The sequence below is a fragment of the Callospermophilus lateralis genome, chromosome 3 (assembly GCF_048772815.1).
Source record: "Callospermophilus lateralis isolate mCalLat2 chromosome 3, mCalLat2.hap1, whole genome shotgun sequence".
NCBI classification, from domain to species: Eukaryota; Metazoa; Chordata; class Mammalia; order Rodentia; family Sciuridae; genus Callospermophilus; species Callospermophilus lateralis.
In genome coordinates, this window is record NC_135307.1 from 66,681,816 (window position 1) to 66,708,193 (window position 26,378).

The 26,378-nt window shown below is 36.1% G+C and overlaps 1 protein-coding gene across 14 annotated transcripts; it reads right to left on the reverse strand.

The window, feature by feature from the left end:
- Window positions 1-237: 237 nt before the first annotated feature.
- Zbtb1 (zinc finger and BTB domain containing 1) lies at window positions 238-26,163 on the reverse strand. 14 transcript variants are annotated; one of them, XM_076850375.2, is made up of 5 exons: window positions 23,078-25,593; window positions 21,584-21,690; window positions 18,931-19,060; window positions 9,407-11,322; window positions 238-1,937 (listed from the first exon to the last, which is right to left on the reverse strand). In XM_076850375.2, the coding sequence occupies exons 4-5, from the start codon at window positions 11,302-11,304 to the stop codon at window positions 1,901-1,903; spliced, it is 1,935 nt and encodes a 644-aa protein (XP_076706490.1). In that variant the 5' UTR covers window positions 11,305-11,322; window positions 18,931-19,060; window positions 21,584-21,690; window positions 23,078-25,593; the 3' UTR covers window positions 238-1,900. The 14 variants fall into 14 exon arrangements, with proteins under 14 accessions (XP_076706490.1, XP_076706491.1, XP_076706484.1 ...); XM_076850376.2 differs by having other exon boundaries at window positions 238-4,038; XM_076850369.2 differs by lacking the exon at window positions 238-1,937 and having other exon boundaries at window positions 7,824-11,322; window positions 18,927-19,060; window positions 23,078-25,592.
- Between the last annotated feature and the right edge of the window lie 215 nt (window positions 26,164-26,378).

Consider the following 26,378-nt stretch of genomic DNA (forward strand, 5'->3'; position numbering starts at 1 on the left):
TTTATTCTGTTATTATAGTATTAGAGAATGAGAGGAATTGATAACTTTTCAGACTAATTATTATTTTTTAATGTACAGGGCACTGTACATTAAAAGATCCAGGTTGAAAAACATACAGTACAAATAAAAGTAATATACAGACAGTTTAACTTCTGAACATAAAGGAGTAACTTTTATTAGGTAAAAGCATGTATTTAAAAATGTAACAAAAGTACTTTATGTAATCCAAAAGTTCCATTTTATACTAATGTACAGAAAATAATCATATCATAGAAGGCATTTATACCATTTATAATGATTATAATTCATGACACTTGTAGTTAATACAGTCAAAATTTAAGCCATTTTTCTTTAGTAAATCCAATTCAATAAAAATTTAGTTGGTCAAATTACTTGTTGTCATTTTCATATTGATCTGGCATCTTTAATTATTGGTAATATTCTTTTGTCTTTTGTTTTCTGTTTATTTTTAGAAGCCTGCAGTTCTGTTTCTAATCATCTGTTCCCAAGAGATGAATAGTAGTGTTTTTTAGACTCTAAAACTTCTCTAGACTTATTTATGTCTCTTGAAACATTTTCATGTTTGATCTCATTAATGGAGTTCTTTTCTCCCTTCTCCCATCTATTCCTACTATCCCATTGTAATAAATTCTGATTTTTCAGTTAGTCTAATTATTATAATAGATATTCAGTTATCATCCTACCTTGCAGCTAAGGTTTTTAAGTGACTTAATTCCTGCATATATACTCTTAAGTATATTTTTAAAGTTAGATCTCTTTGTGCAATTTCTTACTACAATATTTGAAGAAAAAGCATAAAAATAAGACAGCACTTCTAAAAATATATAACATCTTGGTATTGCACTAAAAACAATAAAGAACTGGTTACATAATTAATCAAAGGTAACAGTACAGTATATTCACAATAAGGAAATAATGTGGTCATAAGTCATGTGGTTAAGAATGTGTATATTGCAATGCATTTGTATCCAGGTTAAAATCTCAAGTATTTCTGCATGAAAGGTTTTTTAAAAAATGTTAAATGTTAATCATCATTTCACTCAATACTTTGTTGAATTTTATTTTGAAGTTGAAGAGCAGGGCACTGTACATTAATATTGAGAATATTTAACAGAAATTAATTCTACCTTATTAGATTATATTGCTAAATTCAGAAGAAAACAGCGTGTCTGTGATTTGTGAAAATCTACCACTATTGGGATTATACTACTCCGCTCTTGGAGTTAACAGAGTTAAAGAGGAGCTTATATTAATAACCTTGTGTGTGCCTGGTAAACACAGAAAGGAAGGCAAGTGTTACTTACAGTGAGTAATAACTAGATTGTCTTGTTATAATATTGGCCTTACATTTCCTTCTCTGTACTCCTGTCTTTTTACTTAACACTTAAACTACATATTTTTCAGTGAATTTTAAAAAACTGCCTAACTACATTTCTTAATATATAAGCTATGATTCTGGTTATTTTAAGTTTAGAATTATATGTGTTCTTTAGAGATATGTGATTATCTCTTTGTTTTATATTTACAATAGTCTACAAAGCCCTTTTATTTTAGAAGGGACCACTGAAGATAATTAGCATATAAAGTTTCATTTTAGTGCAGCTTTAACCACTGATGTCATAAGAATTTTACAGTAACTTTAGCATATTTTTCACAACTACTAGGAAAGTCACCATGAATCAATTTTGTTATAACAAAGTGATTCCAAAGTGATCTTTATTTTCTTGGATCTTTGCAACTGGAACTTTTGGGGCTGATGAAGTTTGTCAGGAAGACAGAAAAGATGGTGCCACTTCAGATCTGATATTCCTGGGTCTGCACTTAAAGATTATCTGTTGAAGATTGATTCTTCCCCATGTCCTCTCCAAATTCAGATCTGTCACTTCTCCAGAGGTTTAGAAGGCCCTATTTCACCACTGCCACACAGAAAAAGACAAAACTCAAGAAAAAAAACATTACAAGTTGACTGTCTACAAGATACAACATATTTTTAGGTCAGAATTTCTTAGCTTTTGGCACCAGGCCAGCACACTGTTAAAAAGAACAAAGAATAGGAATAAAAGAATAGTTTCTAGAATTTAAATTTACCCAATTACTTCTTGAATATAAGTCATTGCATCTTTCAAATATTATTATTACTAATACAATTCTGCTATATTTATTTAGCAGAATTTTATTTTTGTCTTGCATGTATGGTCTGAACTAAATGGTTGGGCACAAAAACGTAACATAAAAAAGGAGGTCAGACAAATAGAAGAGTAGGAAGGAAGAAGACACATTTTTCCTTCAAATAAAAAGTTTTACAATGTATTTTTTAATGACAAATTTCTGATTGAAACAAATTTAAAAGTTCATGTTCCTTTTACATTGCCTTCCTCAAATATTGTTATATATTCTGCAAATGAAAAGGAAGTACACACATATACAGAGAAAGAAGTTTTCCTTCAAATTCCTAGGCATATAACTGTATTAACCAGCCCCAGTGATTCTGGGTGGAATTAGATTTTTGCCTAGAATTATAATGCCTTGTATAATTGTAATTCCATAATTAAAAAATAAATTGTCCCTTAAAATGATTTTTTTCCATATCAGGGAACATAAACATTTGAAAGGTGATTTTCATTATCAGGGTGCTTAGAATTGTTTCATCAGAAATTGAGCTGAGCCTATTCAACTGCTATAAACTATTGGTTTTAAGTAGAATGTAAACATTAACACTTTTGAAATAAAGCATAGACCAGGCTTTATAGACTGAATGCTTGTCTGTTCTTTTCTCAGGTAAGTAGAGCATTATGCAAATTTTTCACATAAAATTATTATTATTCCTGACTGAAATGAAATCATGTTTTTAAAAAATTTGTCATTCTTTGACTCTGAGCTAATTAGTACAATAATGATTAGTACACTGACTATTCAATTCAGAGCCAAGTAATCTTTATATCACCTTTTTTTGGTCAGTTCATTGAGTAGGATATTAAGATATTATAATAGTTTCCTGCCCCCTAGTGATCTGTGTGGATTCTGATAGAACAATTTAGTCATTATTGAATGGCCTCAATGATTTGGTTCTCCTAAATACATTAAGGGAATAGCTTAAGTAAGATTTAAACTTAATGCTGAATTCTACTAAGTGTATGTACATAAATATGTAAGCAATATTACCTTGGTTCACAATTAGCTTGAATTTACAAGCTGTTATATTTACTAATTGTCAGTTACAGACACATTCTAAACTCCATTTTTGCCTCTTGCCTTTCATATAAACTTATAGTTAACTTTCATCTGGTTTTTGAGACTACACCCATGTTACCAAATGATGTCCTTGAATTTGACAGCAGTGAAAAGCAGGCCACTTAAATGATTATATAGACATTCACAGAATCATCTGCAATTCAATCTTCTCACTTGAAAAAAATGTTTGACAGATAGATGGTAGTTAAATCATTCTAGTAGTAGCATGAAAACTATTGTATAGAAATCAGGCAGTAGATGCAGAAGCTAGAATCAGATTGGAGGGGTTGTTTCACTTAAATGTTTAAATTTGCTGCTAGGTTAGGGTGGTTATGCAAGCTGTCATTTCCTGAGATTATTTTTCCTCTTTTATAAGAATATGTAAGTTCACCTAAAATCTATGCTTTCATAAGTTGAATTATACACTTTGGAATAACCAACTTTTGTTTCTTTTCTTTTTCGGCTATGCTGGGGACTGAACTCAGGGCCTCAAGCATGCTAGGCAGGGGCTATACCTCTAAGCCATATCCGCAGCCCTCCAATTTTTGTTTTTAAGCAAACTTTGATTGCTTTATAAATCTTAGCAATCACAATACAGTAATGGGAGAGGTTTTTTTTCATATTTTTTATTGGTGCATTACAATTGTACATAATAGTGGGATTCATTGTTACATATTTGTATATGCACACAATATAATTTGGTAAATTTCATCTCTCAGTATCTCCCTTTTCAGGGGTGTTCTGTTTTTTTGATCAAAGAAATGATGACTTTCTTATTCACATCATCTGTTAAGGCAAAAAGAGGAAACTGGTTATTCTGTCATTCTGCTTTTTCTTGGAAGCATTTGTTTTCAAATGAGTTCTTAACTCATCAGTGTCAAAACAAATAAAAGGAAATGGAGATTGATGGAAGAGATTAAAACAAAGGACAGCAATAGAGAAAATAAAGGGGGGGGAATCACAGACATAGAAATGTAGAAGTTGAATTTAAAGTAATTTTTAATTGATTTCTACCACAGGCCCCCACAAATGGCTGACATACCACTAAATGTTTCAAGTTTTAATGAAAGAAAATCAAAACATATCAGCATTTAATATTTATTTCTAAAACATCATTCTGAATGACTCATTCAAATAAAATTTTGTTTTCCATTCTCATATTTTCACATTACTCAGAATGTTCATTAGGTACCATTACTAGCCCCCTTACCAGGCATTGCAGATGAGATGAACAAGGAGCACAGCCTCACAGGACCTTTATCACATGAGCCTGAAAAGGCCCATCTTTGTACTTCTTGATAGGTGGAGCAAGTAGCTTAGTGGTTAAGTATAGTAATGTAGGCAAAGTTGGGTCTAGATTCAAACTCCAGGTCTAATACAGTTTCTATGTGATTTTAGGAAAAATACTCAGCCCTTCCGGACCTGGGTCCCCTGTCTAGAAAATTAGTATGATACTTACCTCAAAAGACTGTGAGGCTTAATTAAAATTATGTATGTAAAGCATTTGAGTATATAGCCCTAAATAAATAGACACTGGGATTATCAAGAACCCTATTATGAATGGATAATGAATTTCCAAATTTGTGATGTAGCTTCAAGTTCTAAACACCAAATATAACTCCACTTGCTTGAGTTTCCTACCATCCAACCTATCACCCTCAGACATTAAGGATATAGGGAGGATCTTACAAGGATATGTTTTCCCACAGTTTTTTGGTGCTCTGCAATGCTAGAAGTTGTTGATGCTAGGATGCCTTCAGAGCACTAGCATTTTATCCCTGGGAAGCATTAGTTACAACGGAGAAGGGGATGGTGAGGAAAGTTGACTGATCAAAACAGATTAATGGAAAAAAATTTTTCAATTTTAATCCATGATAAAACTCAGTTAAATTTGATACACCAAATTTCTTTATTCTTAACTATGTATGCACAGACATATCCAGGTTTTTTTCTGTTGGTACTTATTTAGCTTTTTGTTAATGACAAGTTTTATACTTAAATATTAACAACTATTACACTGGTTCTTTGGCAGATTTTCCAGAGATGCATTAAGTAGGAAAAGTTTCATAGTGATATAGAGGATTGAGTATCGTGTTACCAGTGAGAAGTTGCCAGCTATCACCAGCCTCTTCCCATTGTTTAGAATATAAAAGTATCTCAAGTATTCAGGCATAGCCTTGATATGTTCATCACTCTTATTCAGTTAGGCAGCCTATAATTATTTTAATCTAATCAATTTATTTTAATCTCTATTCATCTCACCTATAATTTTCAAATGTTTTATTTACTTCAATTTTTATATCCTATTCATATTTTTTTGCTTTTAATTACAGTACAACATCTTTCTTGCCCATTATTTTTCCTTTTAATTAGTGTCAGCTCTAGCAAAACCATCCTTATTTTAATTCTTATTATTGTAACTAGCTCCTCTGGAAGATTTTTTTCTAATTTAATTTTTGTCCATAGTCAAACTGTTAATTACTTTGTAGTAATTAAACATTTGCCAAATACCAGTTTACTCATATGGCTCGTTTCTCTGAATATTTTTACTTTAATAATATGGGAAATTAAGACAAACTTCTGAATCCTAATCTACTATGGCCTTGGCTATGTTTTATTAATCTCTGGGTGTGAGGGTCTTATTTACTAAAAAGTTACAGAACATCCAAATTGCACTGTAATTGGTGGCAAGTTTGTTAAAAGCTGACTATTCCGTCAGGATTTCTTGCTTTTTAGAAAAAATAGGCCTGAGGATGTAGCTTAGTGTTAGAGCATTTGCCTAACATGTCTTGTAAGGCACTGGGTTTGATCACTAGCACCACAAGATAAAAAATTTAGTCTGGGATTGCTCATTATACATAAAGAAATCCAAAAAACTAGCCAGGCACAGTGGTGCATGTCTGTTATCCCAGCTACTCAGGAGGCTGAGGCAGTAGTATGACAAGTTCAAAGTCTGCCTGGGCAACTTGGTGAGACCCTGCTTCAAAATAATTACAAAGGGCTGGGTATATAGCTCAGTGGTAAAGTGCCCCTGGGTTTAATCCCAGTATGGAAGAAAAAAAGGAATCCAAGAATTGGTAGTGGTAAGAACAAAAGGTCTTTTCAAACAAAATGGTGTCAGAATGAAACAGGAACAAGATCCTACTCCATCTATCTAGATTTTCCTTTTCTTAAGGAAAATTTGGAGCCTAAAGACGTGTGTTATATGAACAGCAGACAACTTCCAGTCTTCATTCTCTTCACAGCACAGGAGAGCAAGAAGCAATAGCAAAGGAGTTAGATCTCTTTAGTTCCAACAGAGGATGGAGGTGAAAGGAAGTTGAGTCTGGCTAAGGTGTTGGGCATTTTTCATTTCCCCTAATTTTGTTTTATTTTGATATGGGATTGAACTCAAGGGTGCTCTACTGAACTACATCCCCAGTGCTTTTTATTTATTTCGAGACAGGGTCTCACTAAGTTGCTAAACTGCCAAGGTTGGCCTCAAATTTGCATCCTCTTGCCTCAGCCTCCCAAGTCACTAGGACTACAGGCATGTGTCATTGTGCCGAGCTTCCCTTAATTTTAAAAGCCACATAGCCTTTGAATGAACTGTTTGATAAGGAAAATTAAACTTTCCACTTGGAGAAGCCTGTACTACCCTGTAGCTAATTCCAAAACTAGTGTGTCCTGTGACATATGAAACTAGAAGAAAACATCATGAGGTGTGACTTTGTGAAACTATAGTATAAACATCTGTGTCATGTAAAATTAAGATAATGTTTATATATTTGGTTGCTAATTGTTGGCTGTTAGCACATGGCAAAGTACAAAATCACACAACCCCTCCCCAGGGGAATAAATAATCCTTTCTTCAAAGAGGTAGTATTTAGAAAAAAGCCCTCCCCACCCCCCACCCCAATAGTGGGGAAAGCCATTACAAAAAAATTTTGATGAGGGTAGAAAAAAGTGACCCTGAAGATCATATCCACTAAGATATCATGTATTTAGGAAATTTGGTTTATCTTATCTCTTTACACTACTTTCTGAGAGCTTTTGGTTATCAGGTTCCTAACAGTAATATATACATGCATCTTATATTTCAATTTAACTTGCATTTCCAGTTTAAGTATTTGATAAACAACTAAATCTAAGACTAAGAGGAACTCATTTTTCCTGCATTCTCTGTTTACTGTGTGGCTTTAAAAAAAAAATTCTTGATTTCTTGTTTTATCTTCTTGTGCCTCTCTACTTCACATTAATTCTGCCCTGGCTCCTGTGCTATTCCTAACCTCAACAATTTGAACATATCCCTGTAAGTCTCTGTACTCACTCTGCTCTAATACTTTCAACCAAATCTTTACTAGCCAATATGTCAATAATAATATAATAATATCTCAATTCTCTTGGCAACTTGTTCTTTTATGTAAACTGTACAAAAATTACTTATTTAAAAATCTGATGTGAACAAAAAGCAATGCCATTAAACTATTGCTCATAATCACAAAATTATATTTTAAATATAGGAGAGTTAACTAAAATCCTTTTAATTATAAGAAGGGTATTATGTTACAAGTAATTCACATTAATAGGCATTCTATTCAGTAGATGTGTTTATTGGTGGGTCAGGTTTGCCAGTGTTTTAATTCACATGTAAATGATGTAGACCCTCTGTCAATAACAACTAACAAACTACTTTAATTGAAAATGATAAACTATTTCCATTTATATGCTGATTATTTTATAATCCTCAAATTTTGTATCCTTTACAGAAAATAATAATAAAGCATGGTGATAAACTGCAATTTGCCACGACACATTTTCTCCAAATCTTAGTATAAAACACAACACATTTTTTGTGCACTCTACTTTTATAGAACAACCAGATTTATAATTGATTTATTTTATTAGATTTATCAATATACATGGCAACTTTCTCGAATCTCAAAGTTCCAAAAGTATGTAATTTTAAATCATATTTTCCTTTAGATGTCATATTCTAGAGCGCTATTAAAGTCTATTTATAAACAAAAATAACTGGTAAACTAACACACTTTAGAAAATCAAGAATATTTTAAATTAAAAATATTTTTAATGAATACAAGATGTCTTTTTAATTAACTATCATAGTTAAATTTAATATCATAAAACAAAATGGCTTATCCCCACAAGTTTCTCAAGTGAGGGAAAGCCATTGGGATTTACACTTAATATAAGTTTTTAATGTGATTATTAAATGATAATATTTTATCAGTTATAGGAAATGTTCATTTATAGGAATTTCCTCAGGTCCATCAATCTTTTTAGACCAAGTTTGAGCCCATGTCAACCTTAAAGGTTAGATTCAGTGCACCTAACTTGCCTAATAAGCTTGTCAATTTAAGAATATGAATTTCATTGATAATAAGGGAGAATAAACAGTAGCTAACCCACTGTTCAACTGGGAAAAGAAAAAAGAAAAAGAAAAAAATGCTAACAATGAAATAGGGCAGTTTCAAATAAATTCTTTTTAAAATTTAAACAGGAACGGCCAATCATATTGGGTTTTAAATTTCACATGATAACCTTAAAAAAAAAAAAAAAAAACACATAAAAATAGTGAAGTCATCACCTTATTGATAAAAAAAAACTAAAGTTTAATAGTCACTGAAGGGGTAACAGCCACTTATCGTCTACATGTAAAAGTAATTTTAATCCAAGCTAAGAAAACTAGAAACAAAGAATGCTATTAGAAACAACAAAAAAATGATAAAAACATTTTAACGCCTAAAATGTAGAAACTTAATATCCTAAACAAAAATATTAAAGATAAAAGGGACTTGAATTTTTTTTAAAACAATTCATCTTATAAAATCAATTTCTAAATAGCTCATATCCTTTTTGCTTTGGTGTTTTGTCTGCTATCAACTAGACATTAGTACAGTAGAAAATCACTTAGGTTCTTTTCAAATGCTTGGCATTATAATGTGATCTCATATCTTTCCTCAAATTAAATTTTGCTCCACATATTCCACATGTATACAGATGAACATCCATGTGCTGCTCCAATTGTTCATTATTTGGGAATATCTGAAAGCAGACCTGGCATATAGTCTCACCAGCAGATAAATGAGAAATCATATGCCGTACATGGTCATGTTTTCTGAAGTTTCCTTGATCACAAATGGAACAGACATACCTGGCCATGCCTTTGTGCATATCATTGTGCAGACGCAACTGACGTTCTCTTAAAAACTGCTTTCCACATGTCTGACAAACAAACTGTTTTTCCTTAGTATGAACAGTATAGTGTTCCCTTAAATGACACCGCTGATAAAATCCTTTTCCACACAGATTACAGAAATGCTTTCGCCTGTGATCTCTTTCATTTTCTTCCATGATGGCACTCTTAAACATATCTTGGTCTAGGCAGCTAGACATATGTTCAACCACTAGATTTTCAGTTTCAAAACGCTGGCCACAGTTAGGACATCGAAAAGGACAGGCAGAATGCTTAAATAACTGCTTTTTTTGGATACTATTTAACTGGTAATGACTGTCCCTAAAATCATCCAACATTTCAACAAACATATCTCTTATTTCAGACTGCTCATCAGGATTTTCTTCCATGTCCATTTTCTCCTCAGTATTTCCTAACCCATTCATTGTCAGATCTTGGGGTTCTCCACATCTTTGGGCATGTTCCTGAAGTTGTCTACCCTTGACAAGTATTTGCCCACATTTACCACATGCACAGATATTTTCAATGTGTTTGGCTAGGTAATGAGATGACAGGTCCTCCTCGGTTATTGTGAGTCCACACAGCTCACATGATGCATTTTCAGTATCCTCTCGAACTGGACTGCTGTTGTTAGGGGGTCTCATATTTTCTAAACCAACTCTTTCATCAGCATTTATTGACATCCGAGGTTTTAGAGTTTTCCTACCACTTTTTTTAATGTTGACGTCTTCTTCAACATAGTATCTATAAAATGGCTCTTCAGGTTCATCTTCCAATTCATCGTTATCAGTGGATTCGTTACAGTCTTTATCATTAACTTTAATAATGTTAAAATCTTTCAGCTCATCTGTAGGAATATCTTCTGGCTCCATCTTGATAATGATTCTTTTCCTCTCAGCAGCTCTGCTTTTTTCTTCAGTGGCTATTTCAGACTCCACTGTGCTACTTTTCCTGTTTCCAGTGGTTGAAGCTGAATCATCAGGAGCCTGGCTTGTGTCTCCTCTGTATTTGTCGGTCTGTGCAGAAAATGTTTTAGAAGAATCCTTTTCACCAAATTCAGCTTTGATGTTACTGTCTTTTTCATCCCTAATATCTACTATTCGGTGGTAAGATCTTGTGTTTTGGTATGAATGTCTGTTAGTACAGGTCAACACATGCTCATCTAATAATTTTTCACAACTAAAGCCAAATCCACAGCTGTCACAGGTAAAACTCCGTCCAAAGCGACGCGATACACGTTCTTTTGGAGCAGATAATTTGGACACAGAACTTTTTTTACATACATCAAATAGTGGTTCAGGAAAATTACCTAATTGTAAAGATTCTTCATCAGGCTCTCTATTATGTGGTGTATTTACTGTTGAACTTGGCTCTGCACACCACCTATTGGCTTCACTTCCATTTCTAGCCACAGTGTCTTCATACATTCTTACTCCAAATATCATTTTGCTGTTCTGTTTGCTGGAAGCAGAAGATGAACATTTTGAACTAGAACAATCTGCATCCTGTATATCTTCTAAGCAGTCAGGAACATTGTACAGCTGTAGGTAGTTCATTGCCACTTTAAACTGCTCAAAACTGGAGGGAGCTGTCATAATTTTTCCTAAATACATAAATTGCAAAATGAGATCAAAACACTCAGCACTAATTTTCATATTGCTGAGATTCAGTTGTGCAGTACTATGTTGATGGTTCATGAAAAACATTCTAAAATAGGAGCTGCAGGCAGCTAGAACGGCTTTGTGGGCTTGAAAGTAAATGTCATCAATTGCAATACAACAGTCACAGAGAAAACCCCATTCTCTTTGGTTGTTTAGCTGCTGAAGGACGTAGCTGCTGTGGCTGGGTTTTGCCATCTTCTATTAATTAGAGACCTGTGTAAAACAAAAATATTAAAGTCAGATAATATAAGAAAAGCATTAAAATAATTTTTATCATTATTTCAGACTTGTCTGACTACTATTACATTCAAGGTATGAATAGATTTCCACCCTAATGTAGTAAAACCTGCTAATACATTATGAATAATTTTTTAAGTTTGAAAATGAAAACAGCCATTTATTCAGGTTTCCCATATTAAAAAAAGTCATCAAAAACAAAAAACCTTAATTTTGGTTTCAGGAAAAATATATACATTAAATATGAAAGGAAAAATGACATTCTTTTCCACTTTACTCTTAAAATGCACTGGCTTTCAAAAACTATATTTATGAAGATAACAGAAAAAAGTGGGAAAATTTTCAAGATTTAGAATGGAGTACTTAAAGGAAATGAACAACAAAAGAAATAAAAGATTAATCTGAACATTAGTAACCAGATTATTATTAAAAATTTCTTAGATGATTGACATTAAGGAACTATTGCTCATTTCTAAGTGTGATAAGGGTTTTTTGATTGTTAAAAATGTGCATATATGATTATACAACCAGTGTAACTTTACATAATGTACAATCAGAAGAATGAAAAGTTATACTCCCTTTATGTATGATGTGTCAAAAAATGCATTCTCCTGTCATGTAAAACTAATTTAAAAAGATATGCTTTGCCATTATAGGACTTAGTATGATAAAAAAATATAATCACTGTTCTATTTTAAAAAATTAAAAAGTACACCTATATCTCAAGTATAATATAACTATAAAAAATCTTTATCTTTTATATATATATGTATTGAAGTGTTTGTAGATGAAATGAGATATTCAAGATGAATGAAGTGGGTGAAGGGACTATATATGATACAAGATTGGCTATGTGGTGATAACTATTTGAAGCTGGGAGAAAAGTAAAATTCTATTTTTGTATATTTTTGGTTTTGTTTTGGGTAGTTGGGATTGAACCCAGAGGTGCTTTAACATTGACCTAAATCCCCAGGCCTAAATAAGATCCAATTTTAGCCTCAAATTTTAATCTGTATACATAAAGGTTCAGAATGTATCTGCTACTAAAAAAATTCCTACGTGATTTTACTGAACTTAAAAAGAACATTTAAACAAGCTGTTCAGAGAAATAAAATGTTCATTCTTCAGTCCCAAAACTCTTTGATCCCTGCTATAGTAATTAAGAGTATCTAAATTTACTTACTTGCTTTTATCTGTTCCTCATAGATCAAATATGGATTACATACCCTTTCCCCCTACAGGCCTAAATTACATCTTCCTTCCTATTTCCCTGCCTAAAGCCAGAGTTCCATGGGTAGGGATGTGAGTGTGGATTACATATTTTCAGATTTGTTGTAAGCATACATGCATGGCATACTGAGTACTTCCTATGTGTCAAACACATAGTTTTGCTTTTGTAGTGTGAAATGAAGGTGATGACATCTGCTGCCTTCTTAAAATGGCAACCACTGTGCCTTCTGGAAACCAGATCAGGTGTATCAAGTAGGTATGCTATTTCAAACCACTGTAACTTGAAAATCTGTACCAGAAAACTCCTGTTTTCCATGGATCTAAATACAAAAGCAGTTTATGCCAAAGATGCTCATCAATGTGTTATTTATAATTTGGGTGCCCGATAAAAAGGGAATTTTTAGTGAATAGTCTACTCCCTAGAATTCACTCTTAAAATTCACTGACTTTCGAAAATTGTATTTTTGAATGAAGACAACAGAAGTGAGAAAATTTTAGGATGGAGAATGAATTAAACAAAAGTACAAAATTCTATTACAATTGGAATTATATAAAACAAATCCAAACAATACAGTCTTATTCAAAAGGTTTAAAAAAAAAAAAAAAGTCTACAAAAATGTGGACCCAAGCTCATTTAAGTAGGGCGAGATTTCTAGTGTATAGTCATTTTTGTAGGATTCGAAGAGACCCTAAATGAAAACAAAGTAGAAGGATTGAAAAAAATTGCTTTCTAGTAATAAGAGTTGTTCATAAATTAAACAAACCTGTTTGGAGGATAATAAGCACCCAAATTAAAGAAGAAGCAAAATGTTATTGAGGATATTACAGTGAAATGAGCACAAGCCTTGAATCAGTCAGACCTGGGTTCCAATCTAACTAAAGAGTTTTGAAACTTGCTTTCCTAGTTCACCCTTAGTTTCAAGGTGGGGATAACACCTCAAATAACATTAAAATAAGCATTCACAGAGGTGGCGTATAAAATGTATAGTGCTTGGCAGGTAATCAGTTAATGGAAGTAACAGTAACTGCTGTCACAGCAGTGGTAATGCTTACTTAAGCATCAGGAAGTAAGTCTAAGTAGATAATCTTAAAGTTTCCTTTTAAATAACACAGTCCATTAGAAAGCTATAAATCTATAACAACTTTCAGGCATTAAATAGTCCACACTTGAAATAAAGACAAAGAGTTCCAAGAACTCTTATCTGTATGAAAAGCAGTTTTACAGCCATTAATTCAAATTAATACAACTACATGTAAGTCCAATTACATAGGACATCTGAAGCTATAATCACTATTCAATCAAAGTAGTAAAAATACATTCTGTGTTAACATAAACAAAACACTGAAACAAATAATGGTATTTATAGTATTTAATATATATTTATTCATTCAAAAATTTTACTGAATACCTTTGGTGGACCAGGCACTATTAAGTACTGAAATGAGCAATAGCATAGGCATTCCATAATCTCAAGGTTAGATCATTGAGAATTTTGACAGTTTCTAAATTAGTGATTTCATTCAACATGAACTGAGTAAAGTTCCTTCTCTATGGAAGAGGCATCATGCTGTAGTAGAACACAAGGGCTCTGGGTTTAAATGGGTATGAAACCCTTGCCTCCATCTGTCTGTCTACATTTTCTCTCATCATAAAGGTGGAAGCTGAACAAGGGCTGTCTAATTTTTGGTGCTAACCATACAACTACTAGGCTGACCTACAGTTTAAGCAATGGTATTAAGCAATTGTCCAAGTTCTGGGTAAAAATGATCTTAGGTAGAATAACTTCTAATAGCTGTAATTTACATTGTACCAGCAACTGTATTCTTGTTCTCTCTCATTCAGAAAAGCTTTAAGAAGGCTTAATACTTAAAAAAAAAAAAAAAAAAAAAAAGTAGGCATAGAGGATGAGGGATCTAATCCCTAAATCTCTTTTGCATTACATTTTTTATAATGCATTCACTTTTTTTTTGGTGCTGGGAATTGAACTTAGGGGCTTCACACATGCTAGGTAAGCAGTCTACCACTGAGCTACATCCTTAGCCCAGTGCTTTTGCTTTTATTACAAAATAATTTCAGCTGAGTGCAGTGGTGCACAGCTGTAATTCCAGTGACTCAGAAGACTCGGGGAGGAACATTACAAGTTTGAAGCTGGCCTCAGCAACTCTGTGAGACCCTGTCTCAAAAATAAAAATGACTGGGGTTTAGTTCAGTGATAGAGTACCCCTGGATTCAATTATCAAAACAAATAAAAAAAATCCACAAAAAATAATTTCACTCGAATTCCAAGTTTGATCTCTTTTCAATATTCTGATCTCTTTAATGATGCTATTAAAAAAAAAAACTTAGTGAACTTTCTTATAGTAAAACCTATAAAAAGTTTCACATAAAAGTATTGCTTATATTTCAGTTGCTCCTGTTTTTATGACTGAAATCTGTGGTTGCTTTTGTTTGTGTTACTTAGCTGCATCACTGGAAAAACAAGTTTATCACAGCTAGAAGTCAAAGGCTGGGCTGACAGCAAAACATTCAAGCGTGATTCAAAGGACTTCATGTTTTTTGGATAAGGACTGCTCCCCTAAGGCTAGGATACCCAATGTGTGGTACTTCAGCAAGAATTTAAAAATTAAAAAATTATGGTGGATTTTTAAGATTTTGATTTGAAAAGCTTATTAGCTCCAGCTCATCTCAAATTCAAAAACAGCCAACACATTAAACATATTAAGTAATTTAGATAGTCACAGACATGTAGAGCTTAGAAAGATCTACTCCAAGTCCAAATTCTTATTTTATAAAAGAAGGTTAACAATCTAGGGTCACTAAACCATATCTCTCAGGATATAGTTAGCTGTGGTGAAGTAGGTAGCAGGACTATAATACAAGGACTCCAGTCTACCTAGATGGTACTAAACACTTCTTTGGAACTATGAGGTGTGGCCCTCTGCAAAGAACACTAACAAAGACTGGGCGTGGGGCTTAGAGTTTATTGGCTATGTGCTACTGCACAAGTGACCACCTCCATTCTGAACACTATTTGTAATGTGATTTTACCTGCATGTGTCCACTTAGTCTTATTCAACAGATGTGTTCCCTAAGATATACTATGTAAGCTGTTTCAGTAAATTTCTTATTGACACTAAGATTTCAAAAACACTTACCCTCCATGGCTAAATCTCTTAAATTGGAAATAATAGTCTTGCTGGATTACCTATTTTCAGATTTGTTTATAAGCAGACATCACAGTCAGCACACTGAGTACTTACTATGTGCCAGGCACATAACCTTTCTTTTTGCAATAAGAAATGAGGGTGATGACATCTTTGGCCCCATCACTGGATAAATGAAAAGGGTCTACAAAAAAGCATGTAAAGCAAATAAAGTAACTTAAAGTAATTTTGAAGTGTCTCCTTTTGTAAAGCAAATAATAATTCCAAATTGTGACACAGACTTGCATTACCACTGAGAAACTTAAGGATGATTTGCACAGCCTCAGGAAAGTCTGGAGGAGAGCCTAGCACCAGACTCCCAATTCAACACCCCATCTCTGCACCTATTACAGTTACCTTCAGATCTCAAAGGGTTATTTAAGTATAGGTTGAACATACCTAATCCCCAAATTCCAAATGTTTCAAAATCTAAAATTTTTAAAGTACTAACATGCCAATAAAAGTCATAAAAATATTCTACAATCCAGGAAAATTTTGTCTGAAAGCTGAAACAATTCTGGTTCCAAGCATTTCAGATATGGGATACACAACCTGTATATATTTTAATCTCCTTTTACCTATTTCTGTGTCTTATAAGATTGAATGTATGTGTATGGATTTAATTAAGGACTGTAGATTACTTTTTTAAAAAATATTTTTTAGTTGTAGATGGATACAATACTTTTATTTATTTATCTTTATGAGGTGCTGAGGATTGAACCCAGGGCTCATACATGCCAGGTGAGTGCTCTACCACTGAGCCACAACCCCAGCCCAAGATTACCTTTTTTAAAAGCCTAAAATGTAATGAAAGGGTTCCCTCAAGTTTTATAATTAGAGTATCAGAATGTATTGAACACCTACTGTGTTCCTAACACTGTATAAAGCATGGGGGTGCAGAAAGATGGTGTATAGCTGAGCTAATTATATATGAGGGATTAAATTTGAAACTAAAAAGCAATTTGAGAACAACTAACTAAATTATATTGACTAAAATACAGCAAGAGTTTAGAAGGAGAAAAGCATGAATTATACCAGAACAGGAGGCTTTAGGAAGGATGTAGGATTTGAGTGGAAACTTGACAAAGGAGTAGGTGGATAAAAACATAGAGCAAGGGAAAGACATTTCTGGTATTTGCATAGGTATATATATAAACAGTTGTGGGGGAGGACTAACAATAGTTTGAATGGAAAGGAAGGTAGATTTGCTTTATAAATGGAAGGTGAAGGATGAGAGGTGTGGTAAATGACAACTATAATACAATAATAATATGAATAGCTAATATTTGTTAAGCCTTACTATAATGTCAGGCTCTGCTCTAGGCAGATATTTGTGTGTGTGTATATCTCAACACATACTACATACACATACATAAGTTAAAAAAACTAGATTAAAAAAACAGAGGTTGCTATGGTTTAGATGTGATTTAAGTGTGTTCAAAAGTGCACGTGCTGGAAGCCTTGTCAGACACGGTACTTTTGTTGTTGTTGTTGTTGTGGTGTTGGGGATTGAGCCCAGGGCCTTGTGCCTGCAAGGCAAGCACTCTACCAACTGAGCTATAGCCCCAGCCCTAAGATGTGGTACCTAGTGGGAGGACATTAGATCACTGGTAGCACCACCCTGGGAAAGGATTAAAACCAGGTAGCTCCTAAGAGGGAGTTTTGTTATAAAGAAAGCAAATATGCCCCTTTATTTTATCCTTATCTTCCCTGCCCTTGCGAGGCCTCTATTATCAATCCTGAGTTATTGTAACGGGTTCCTTAATGTGCTCCTCAAATACATCCTTTACTCCCAACATATGATCTAGCCAAGAGGTGACTTTACCAGAGCCGGTGCTATGCTCTTAGGATCTTTGGCATTCAAATTGTGAGCTAAATAAACTTTTCTTTATAAGTAACCCAGTCTCGGGTATTTTATTATGGTAATGAACAACTGACCAAGACAGAGGCATATAGTATTGCATGTATGCCATAAAGAGAGAACTTCTTTGGATTAGAGCACAAACAATATAACTCTCCAGTCTAAGATCACAACCTTAGAGATTTTGCCACCTAAAAGAATATCGAATCAGCAAAAGTTTTTTCTTTGAATACCATTTTCCAGGGTATACAGTTCAATCTCTGAAACTGATTAAATTCTTTAGGTTTTCTCCTTGAAACTGCTGGGAATAACTAGTTGTAGAGGGTCCTAAAGATAAAAGGTTTTACTTTAAGCCATTTAAATGATTAGAAAAATTATTAGAAAAACTTATTCACTATTTAGACCAAACATTCTGGCTGGTTATTAAACTCCAAATTCAGTTCTCAGTACAGGAAGTTCTGAAATTATAACTGGGTTATGTTCCAAAACTTATTTTTAAGTTATTTGGAACCTAAAACACATATTCCCATAGAAACAATGCTATAAATGGTAGTTTGGTTTCATGTTCACACCCTCAAGTCTTTTAAAAACACAACTCAGCTGTACATTAATGCTAACAATGCTGAAGTATTACTTGTATCGTTAGCACTGACAGAGACCCAAGGAACAGTCTGGTATAGTAATGCCCACTATTCTGAACCCTCAAGGACAGGGCCGAGACTTAACAGCCTGGGTGTTCCTGTGTCTAGCACACTCTTCTCACATAGTTGGCACTTAGTATAGCTTGTTAAATGAAGGAATTTTTTTAAAAGCCCAGGAAGCACACCCTACTAGATTTGAATACCAGCTCTACAACTTATGTAGGTATGAGGAAACTTTTTCTCTCTCTAGTTCTACTTTTCTCAACTATAAAATTGGCATAATTATACTCATCAAAGAACTCTTGTATAAACTAGAGATGGCAAATGTTTTTTGCCCTTTCAATCCAAGCATAATCCAATTTTTAAAAATTATTAATGTCATCATTGCACATTTTATAAAATTTTATGAAATGACAGGTTTAATCCACTATTCCACAGGCCCACAAAGCAAACCAAGTGATATGCTCACAGCCATTTGTAGGTTTAGTGGTTGTCAGGATAACCCTGGTCTCTTCAGTCCTGGTCTAGAGTTCTTCGCTACTCTAACTGCAGCTCCACACACGGCACCCCTGACTATGTTCTCTACATCAATTATGTTTTGCTGAGGTGCAGGAGCTGGTGAAATTTGCAAAGTTTGTTTATACCTACACCTGCTTTTGGAGATGGTGGTTTGTTGGTTGGTTTGCTGGTATTTTTCTGTCCCCTTGTCAAGCCAACAGCTGTTACTTCTAAAAGGTATGCTGACCTCCTTCTGTTCACCATTTCAGACTCTTATAGGCTGTGAAACAAGACAAAAACTCATTGAAACTCAATTTATAATAAATTAATTTTCTGTGAGAACTTAGGGAACAGCTCTAGAGTAAGATAAGTTTTAAATCCCTAACTGGGTATGGTGGTCCATGCCTGTAATCCCAGTGGCTCAGGAGGCTGAGGCAGGAGGAACACAAATTCAAAGTGAGCCTCACAAATTTAGCGAGGCCCTAAGCAACTTAGTGAGATCCTTTCTCAAAATTTAAAAATGGCTGGGGATGTGGCTCATTGGTTAAGCACCCCTAGGTTTAATCCCTAGCATCCCCCACCCCCCACACACACATACAAATTTCAATTTCTGTACTTTGATGATAGGCACTCAAATTGCCTTCTTCTGCTTCATGACAGGGATTAGGTAAGATTGCCAACCAACTAACTTATGAGATACCTTTGTAGTTCAACCGAATTACAGGTCTAGGAAATCAATTCAACCCGAAGGCAGAGGAAACAGTGGCTTCTAAAATATTCTCTTTCCTCCAGGAGTAAAGTATTTAATCCAGGCAGTTTCTACACTTTCATCCTTCATCTTCAAGACGCAGCATAACATATTTTGACCACCAGAGGGCACTGTATAAACAGTTGGCTTTTCTCCACTAAAAGTAGTTTTACCAGGAAGTCCCTTTTTGCACATGGCATTTGTATTCATTCTTAGGGTTCATTTTGTAGGATTCCTACCCATTCCAAAGTACTCACTTTATGCACTCAGACTTTGTCTGAGGCTCACCTAAAATTGCTCCTCCCCCTGCCTTCTGTTTCAGTTGCCACACTATGCACCCCCAGGCTACTTACAAATTACCTGGAACTTCTGGCAAACAATTTGCCAAGTCTTGCCAATTTTCCCACTCAGTATTTCTCAAATATGCCCCTTCATTTTATCCTTACCTTCCCTGCCCTTGCAAGGCCTCTATTATCGATCCTGAGTTATTGTAATGGGTTCCTTAATGTGCTCCTCAAATACATCCTTCACTCTCAGATGATTCACAAAGAATAAAATTAGACCATGCCATTCTCCTGCTATAGGTGCCCCCTCACATATCCCCAGGCCATATAACTCCTTGGCAAGGCATACAAGACCCTCTGTGCCCACCCATCTACCTGTATCTGTGGCTGCTTCCTAATTCAAACTTCAAAATTCAAGCAATAGAGTACTGCTTATGGCCTCACTCCCAGGCATCCTCAATATACAGGACTTCATGTCTTACCTCCAGTTTTACTGAGGCTGATTGATTCTGCTGTATGACCCTCCCACATATTAGAGGTTACTACCTCCTCCTGAAAGCATTTTATAACTTCCTCTCCCATTTTAACTGTGTATTATCACCTTATTTTGCACTTTACATTTTAATAATTAGAACAGCAATATATATAGTGAGCATTAAAGTACTGATTAACCAGACGGCCTGAGATTGGCCACTTATTAGGTGTGACCTTGAGTAGGCTGCTTACCCAATTTGTGCCTCTTTCTTCAACTGTGAAGGGATAGTAGCTTTTAGAGTTACCATAGGCATGTCAGTCACAAAGTACTAAATAGGAACTGGCTACAATTACATATGTATTGGTATGCCTCAGTAGATTGTGAGCAACTTGAAGGCAAGGACTTTGGCTTATTCCTTTAGGTGGAACATAACTATTCAGTGAACAGTTACTGAATGAAGAACCAGTAAGGTAGATCTCAGCAATGATGGCAGGGATTACCAGTTTCCTTCTTTTAGGAAATCTTACACATTTAACACTTTTCAACTCTGTGGCCCCAGTGTTTTTTGTTTGTGCATAATTCTTTATTTTTTTAAACATTTATTTTTCAGTCATAGGTGGACACAATACCTTTATTTTAGTTTTATGTGGTGCTGAGGATCAAACCCAGTGTCTCACACATGCTAGGCAAGCGCTCCACCTCTGAGCCACAATCCCAGCCACTTGTTTGTGCATAATTCTAACCACACTCCTAATTAAAATTCAACAAAATGAAGCTGAAAATAGTGGCACACCACTCTAATCCCAGCTACTTGGAGGCAGGAGGATCACCAGTTCAAGGCCAGCCTCAGCAACTTAGTGAGACCCTCTCTCAAAATAAACAAGACCTAGAGGTCTAATTCTTGTTCTTTATGAATCATTTGAGAGTAAAGGATGACCCTGTCTCAAAAAATAAAGAGGGGTAGGGATACAACTCAGTGGCAGAGTACCCCAGAATTCAGTCCCCAGGATGGCGGGGCAGGAAATTCAATGAAATGAAACCAATAAAGATTAGCATAAAAGTTAAGAAGCTCTGGAGCTGGAGTAATGGCTCAGTGCTAGAGTGCTCACCTGGCATGTGTGAGGCCCAGGCTTCAATCCTCAACAATGCATATAAATAAATAAAAGATCCACTGATGACTAAAAACTATTAAAAAAAAAAAGTTAAGAAGCTTAAACTTAACTCCATTTTAAGTCATAAATCTATTTAAGATTTTCCTTCATCCCAAATCACCTAACACTGTGAAAGCATTCCTACCTTCACACCATTGCTTAGAAACTTTTCCATGTCCAGCTCACATTCTCTGGGGAGTTCTTTCTGATCCCAGGAAGAGGCAGAGCACTCTCTTTTATGCTTTCCAAACTCTGTATACATACAACCATAGGGTGGTCAAAAATTTATCATCTAAACTGGATGCTACATCTATCACTGCGCTTAAGGTAGGTATTATAATTATTTAGTTTCTCTGCTTTATTGTAAGGTTTAGAACACTGTCTTAGTCATTACTGTAACCCCTGAGCCTCCAGTTGCCTGACATTTAGTTGATATTTGATGGTTTTTGGATGAATAATTGTTGAAGTAGGTTAAGTTTTATTTTGCTTAACAACTTTTTGCTTTGTCACATGGCTGACAATTTACAGATCATTTTTCATGCATTATACAACTAATTCTTACAACTACCCAAGATAGGGTTTTTATAAAAAATATTTTTTAGTTGTAGATGGACACAATACCTCTATTTTACTTATTTATTTTTAATTAATTAATTAATTTTTTGGTAGTTGGACAGCATGTCTTTGTTTATTTTTATGTTGTGGTGCTGAGGATTGAACCTAATATCCCACACATGCTAGGCAAGAACTCTACCACTGACCTACAGCCCCTATTTATTTATTTTTATGTGGTGCTGAGGATCAAACCGAGTGCCTCACACATGCCAGGCAAACGTTCTACCACTCTGAGTTACAACCCCAGCCCCCAAGATAGGTATTTTTATTATCCTCATTTTGTGAATGAAGAAACAAGTCCTGTGGTTGATTTACCCCAAACTGCTTGTCTTGTAAGTAAAAGTTCTAAGTTACAGTTTCTGTAAGCCAACCAACACTTTCTGGACATGACTATCAACCACACTGCTCTTTTGGAACATTCTAAGCTTCCCAGAATCTCCCTTTTTTTTTTTTTTTACAAATCTAAAAGTTCGCATCATTCTCATACTGCTCCATCTTACAGGCAGGCAGAATGCCCTGCCTTTTCCCTAACCAGATTCTTGCTGCCCACTATAGAATGTCCTCCCCAAACACTAGAATTTTAAAGTGGGGATGGACCTTCTTCAGTTATTTCTAAAAAAGAAAAAAGAAAAAAAAATCCATCTTGCACACACAACAGAAAATTTCGGCAACTATTTCTTTAATTTTCAGATTTTATTTTAAAACAGTTATAAATTCAAAGACAAAGTAGTGTTTAAAAAAAAAAAAAAACATGTTCCCAATACCCTCAAATAACTGATATGAACTATCTTGGGTCTTTGTTTTCAGAACTTCTTCATAGGTTATTCTTCAATACACCAGGATAAGGAGTGATTCTGTATTTTGACTAATATCTCTTGCAGTTAATGTAAAAATAACTATATATGCCAAAATGTAAGTTCATTACAAGTCTCTATCTTAAATATATGCCAAGATGCCAATTATTAGTAGCACTCAGGTTTGAGTCCCATCCACCCTTCCCCAACGGGTCCTTCTCATGCCATACCTGAAAACAGACTACTAACTTCTCCCTCTTTCTTCTCATTTCCTTTCCGTAATATTCAAAATTCAATCTCTGGATACTGATCAGGAGGAACCTCCATCATCCACATCAGCACAGGGATACATTGGGAGTGGTCTTTATCCCAATTACACCCACTCATACCCAACTATAAATAAGGAAATTTTCTACATGTGAGGGGTTTGTCTTGTTTTAATGCATTTGGCTTGGATAAAACAATCCATCAGAGACTAGATAAAATTAAAAAAAAAAAAAAAAATGTGTGAGAACCCACCCACCAAGGTACACTTCAGGAGAACAAAGTGAAGACAGCAACTCTGATAGTCTAAACTCTCATGCCTGCTACTCGATCATAGATTTTAAAATCAGCTCAATTCAAAACATTCCCTTTTTCCTACCTGGCAATTCTCACCAACTCAAGCAGTGAACAGGGAACATGAGCCCATGAATCATGACAGGCCATCCCTAGGCAGGGTAAGGCACATGCAGCAGCACAGTTGTGATCAAATGTTGCCTTCTTTCCTTTTTAAAACAAGGAATTGACTGTTCCTGGTGATTATCTCTGAGGAGTGGGAGTCAGAATGACTTTCATTTTTGTATTTTATGTATTTCAGCATAGATCGAATGTGTACAAAGATTATGTATTTTATAATTTTAAAAAAGTATTTCCATTTTGAGGAAAAAATAGACATGAATAACACTTGACTTGGTTCACATTAGAATATAAGAAAAATTACAAAGCAATCTATCATAAAAGGTACTGGCACAAGAAGAAAATATCAAGAGAAAACATCTGATAGAGACCAAAATGACCTCTCAAGGAGATGTTTCTCAAATATACCTTGATTTGGGGGAAAGACTGTAGCTTAAAAAGTAAAAAGCTAAGGAAAAATTTCTGAATTTCTGTCCCAAATGGTTTCTTTCCCTTTGGGCCAGAAGGTCAACAGTGAAGATTTAATGTCTTTCCTGGCCAGAGAAGGACAGGCCTGAAAGCAAGGCACTTCTTTTCTCCTACACATTTAAAGAGAGAAATGATGCTGCAAAGAACATGGAGACACTTTGAAAAAGGTCCACTATCTTCCTCATAGCCTGGCAAAAGAGGAGAATGAGGAAGCAGTACAAAAATAAGCAGTGTTAAAGTGAAATCAAAACACAAGGTCAATTGCAAATGGCTGTGACTGTGCTCATGCCCCGCTAAGGTCCTGGTTAAAACATGGTTTCTCTTCTCTGACAAAAATGATGCACTAGCCTCCTCACCCCCTCCAAAAAACACCTAAAAAGTACGCCATCATGTTAGAGGTGGAAACAAACAGACTGCGTGGCCTGAGTTACTGAATAGCAGGAAAATTTGGTCTTAATGAAGAAATCCTGCTATAAAAATCAGTGTGTTAACTGAAGGCTTCCTGTAGATTTTCTGTTTATTAACCTTTGGAGAAAAGCATTTCACCTCCACTATGCTTCAGTTTCTTCTGTGTAAGAGGAGGATGCCCCATCTGGCTCTCAAAGCCATTCAGTTTTACTGAGACTTAGATACTTAGCAAGTGATTCAAAATAAAAGTTTTAATTCTGAGCAAATGATGGCTTGCCATCAGTCAGGCTTCATCTTCCTGTATCTACAAATCTCCCGACTCTCCAGATCATGTCCAATTTTACCAATAAGATTCCACAGAATCTAATTTCTTCGTTTCAAAGCAAATCATGAGTGCTTTGAAGTTGTCATATTGCAACCTTCAACAAATTTGCCTTAGAGTGCCTCGACCTTCACTCAAGAAATCGATTCTAAGTTGCCTCAAAAAGCCTCGGACCGCTCCTTTGGGTTCGAGTATCAATGGGAAAATTGTTCCGGTCGTAATACGGTATGAAAATACACTTTGGCCAACGCAGAATCTGCATGTACCTGAAACTGCATGTACACTGAAACTCGACTTAGGAACATTATCACGACATACAAATGCCTTAAAGCACTGAAAACAACGACTTTTATCAACCTCTTCCAGACGCGCCCAACTAGGAAAACGTCTTGTCAACCGTTCAGATCATGTGGACGCGTTGCTTAGGTGGAAAGCGAGACAGAGCGGAGCGGAGCTCAGTCAGAACCATGCCTACACACTCCAGTGGTAACAACTCCTGATCTACAGCCAACAACACATTCACCGAAACTAACCGAACTTCTAGTAAGCGGCCACCACTGGAGGCGAAAGCACTTTCTTCCCAAGAAACAGAAGATCTTTCCCACTGAAAATTCCCGATACCCAGACCTACCACTTTTTACTGAACAAAAAAGCGTGTGTGCCGGCGAGAGCGGGTGGGAAGGCGCGTAGGAGAATTTGCAAGGCTCTTATGCCTCCTCCCTCGGAGCGCGCCCAAGTCTGCGGCCTCGGGCTCCGGGACACTTCCCCTCCCACCCGCCGAGGAGCCGCAGCTGTAAGTTGAGAGAAGAGGGCCCTGGGCCCGTCAATCAACCGGGTCCTCCCGCCTCCCGTCTACACCTCCCCTCCCCCCTTAAAAAATAAAATAAAGGCAGAGAAAGAAAGGGAAAAGATGATAACTATTTGGTAACTATTCTCCACCCGGGCTTCGCCTCCCACCCAGGGAGGCCGCACGCTCGGGACCTGGAGCGCCGACATAGAGCAGGCGGCCCAGCAGCCGCCGGTCTCCAGTTCCTCCCAGCGCCTCCGCCTTGCTCCGGCTTCCCGCACGGGTCGGCGCCCCTCTGGCCCCGCACTCCGCTAGGCCCGCGACCCGCCGCCCTCAGGCCAGGGCCAAAGTTGCGCAAATAGCCCCACAACTGGCAAATACTCACCCGCCGCAGCAGGAACCCGGGCTGCGGAGATTTTAGGGAGTTTAAGGCAAATCAGCCGCGGGAAAGGCGGGCGGAGGCGAAGGGGCCGCGAGCTGCAGTGGTAGCGGCGCGCTGAGCTCGGGCTGGGCTGCGCGGAGAGACTCTGGCTCTGCCAGGGACTGTGCTGCAACAAAGGACTTCCGCTGCCGCACAGCCGCGCCTGCCGCACCGCACTGAGCCGGCCCCGCTTACGCGGCGACTCCGGGTCTGCCCACCAGTTCGCTGCGGCGTCCGCCAGCCTTCCCCTCCCTCTCGCCCGCCCACCCACTCCGCCGCCGGCTGCTAGGGGCACCCGCGGTTGCCTGTTTGTTGCAACAAGTTTCTGCGTCGGGCTCCGAGGAGGCTGGCACTACCCGCACCGCGGGGGCCGTCGTGGCGGCGGCTTGACCACCCCTCTCGCCCCTCTCCCAAGGGTAGGCTTGGGACCTCCTTCTGTTTGCACAG

Coding starts and splice junctions, on each gene's coding strand:
- Zbtb1 (XM_076850373.2), bottom strand. CDS start 11,304: ATGGCAAAACCCAGCCACAGCAGCTACGTCCTTCAGCAGCTAAACAAC.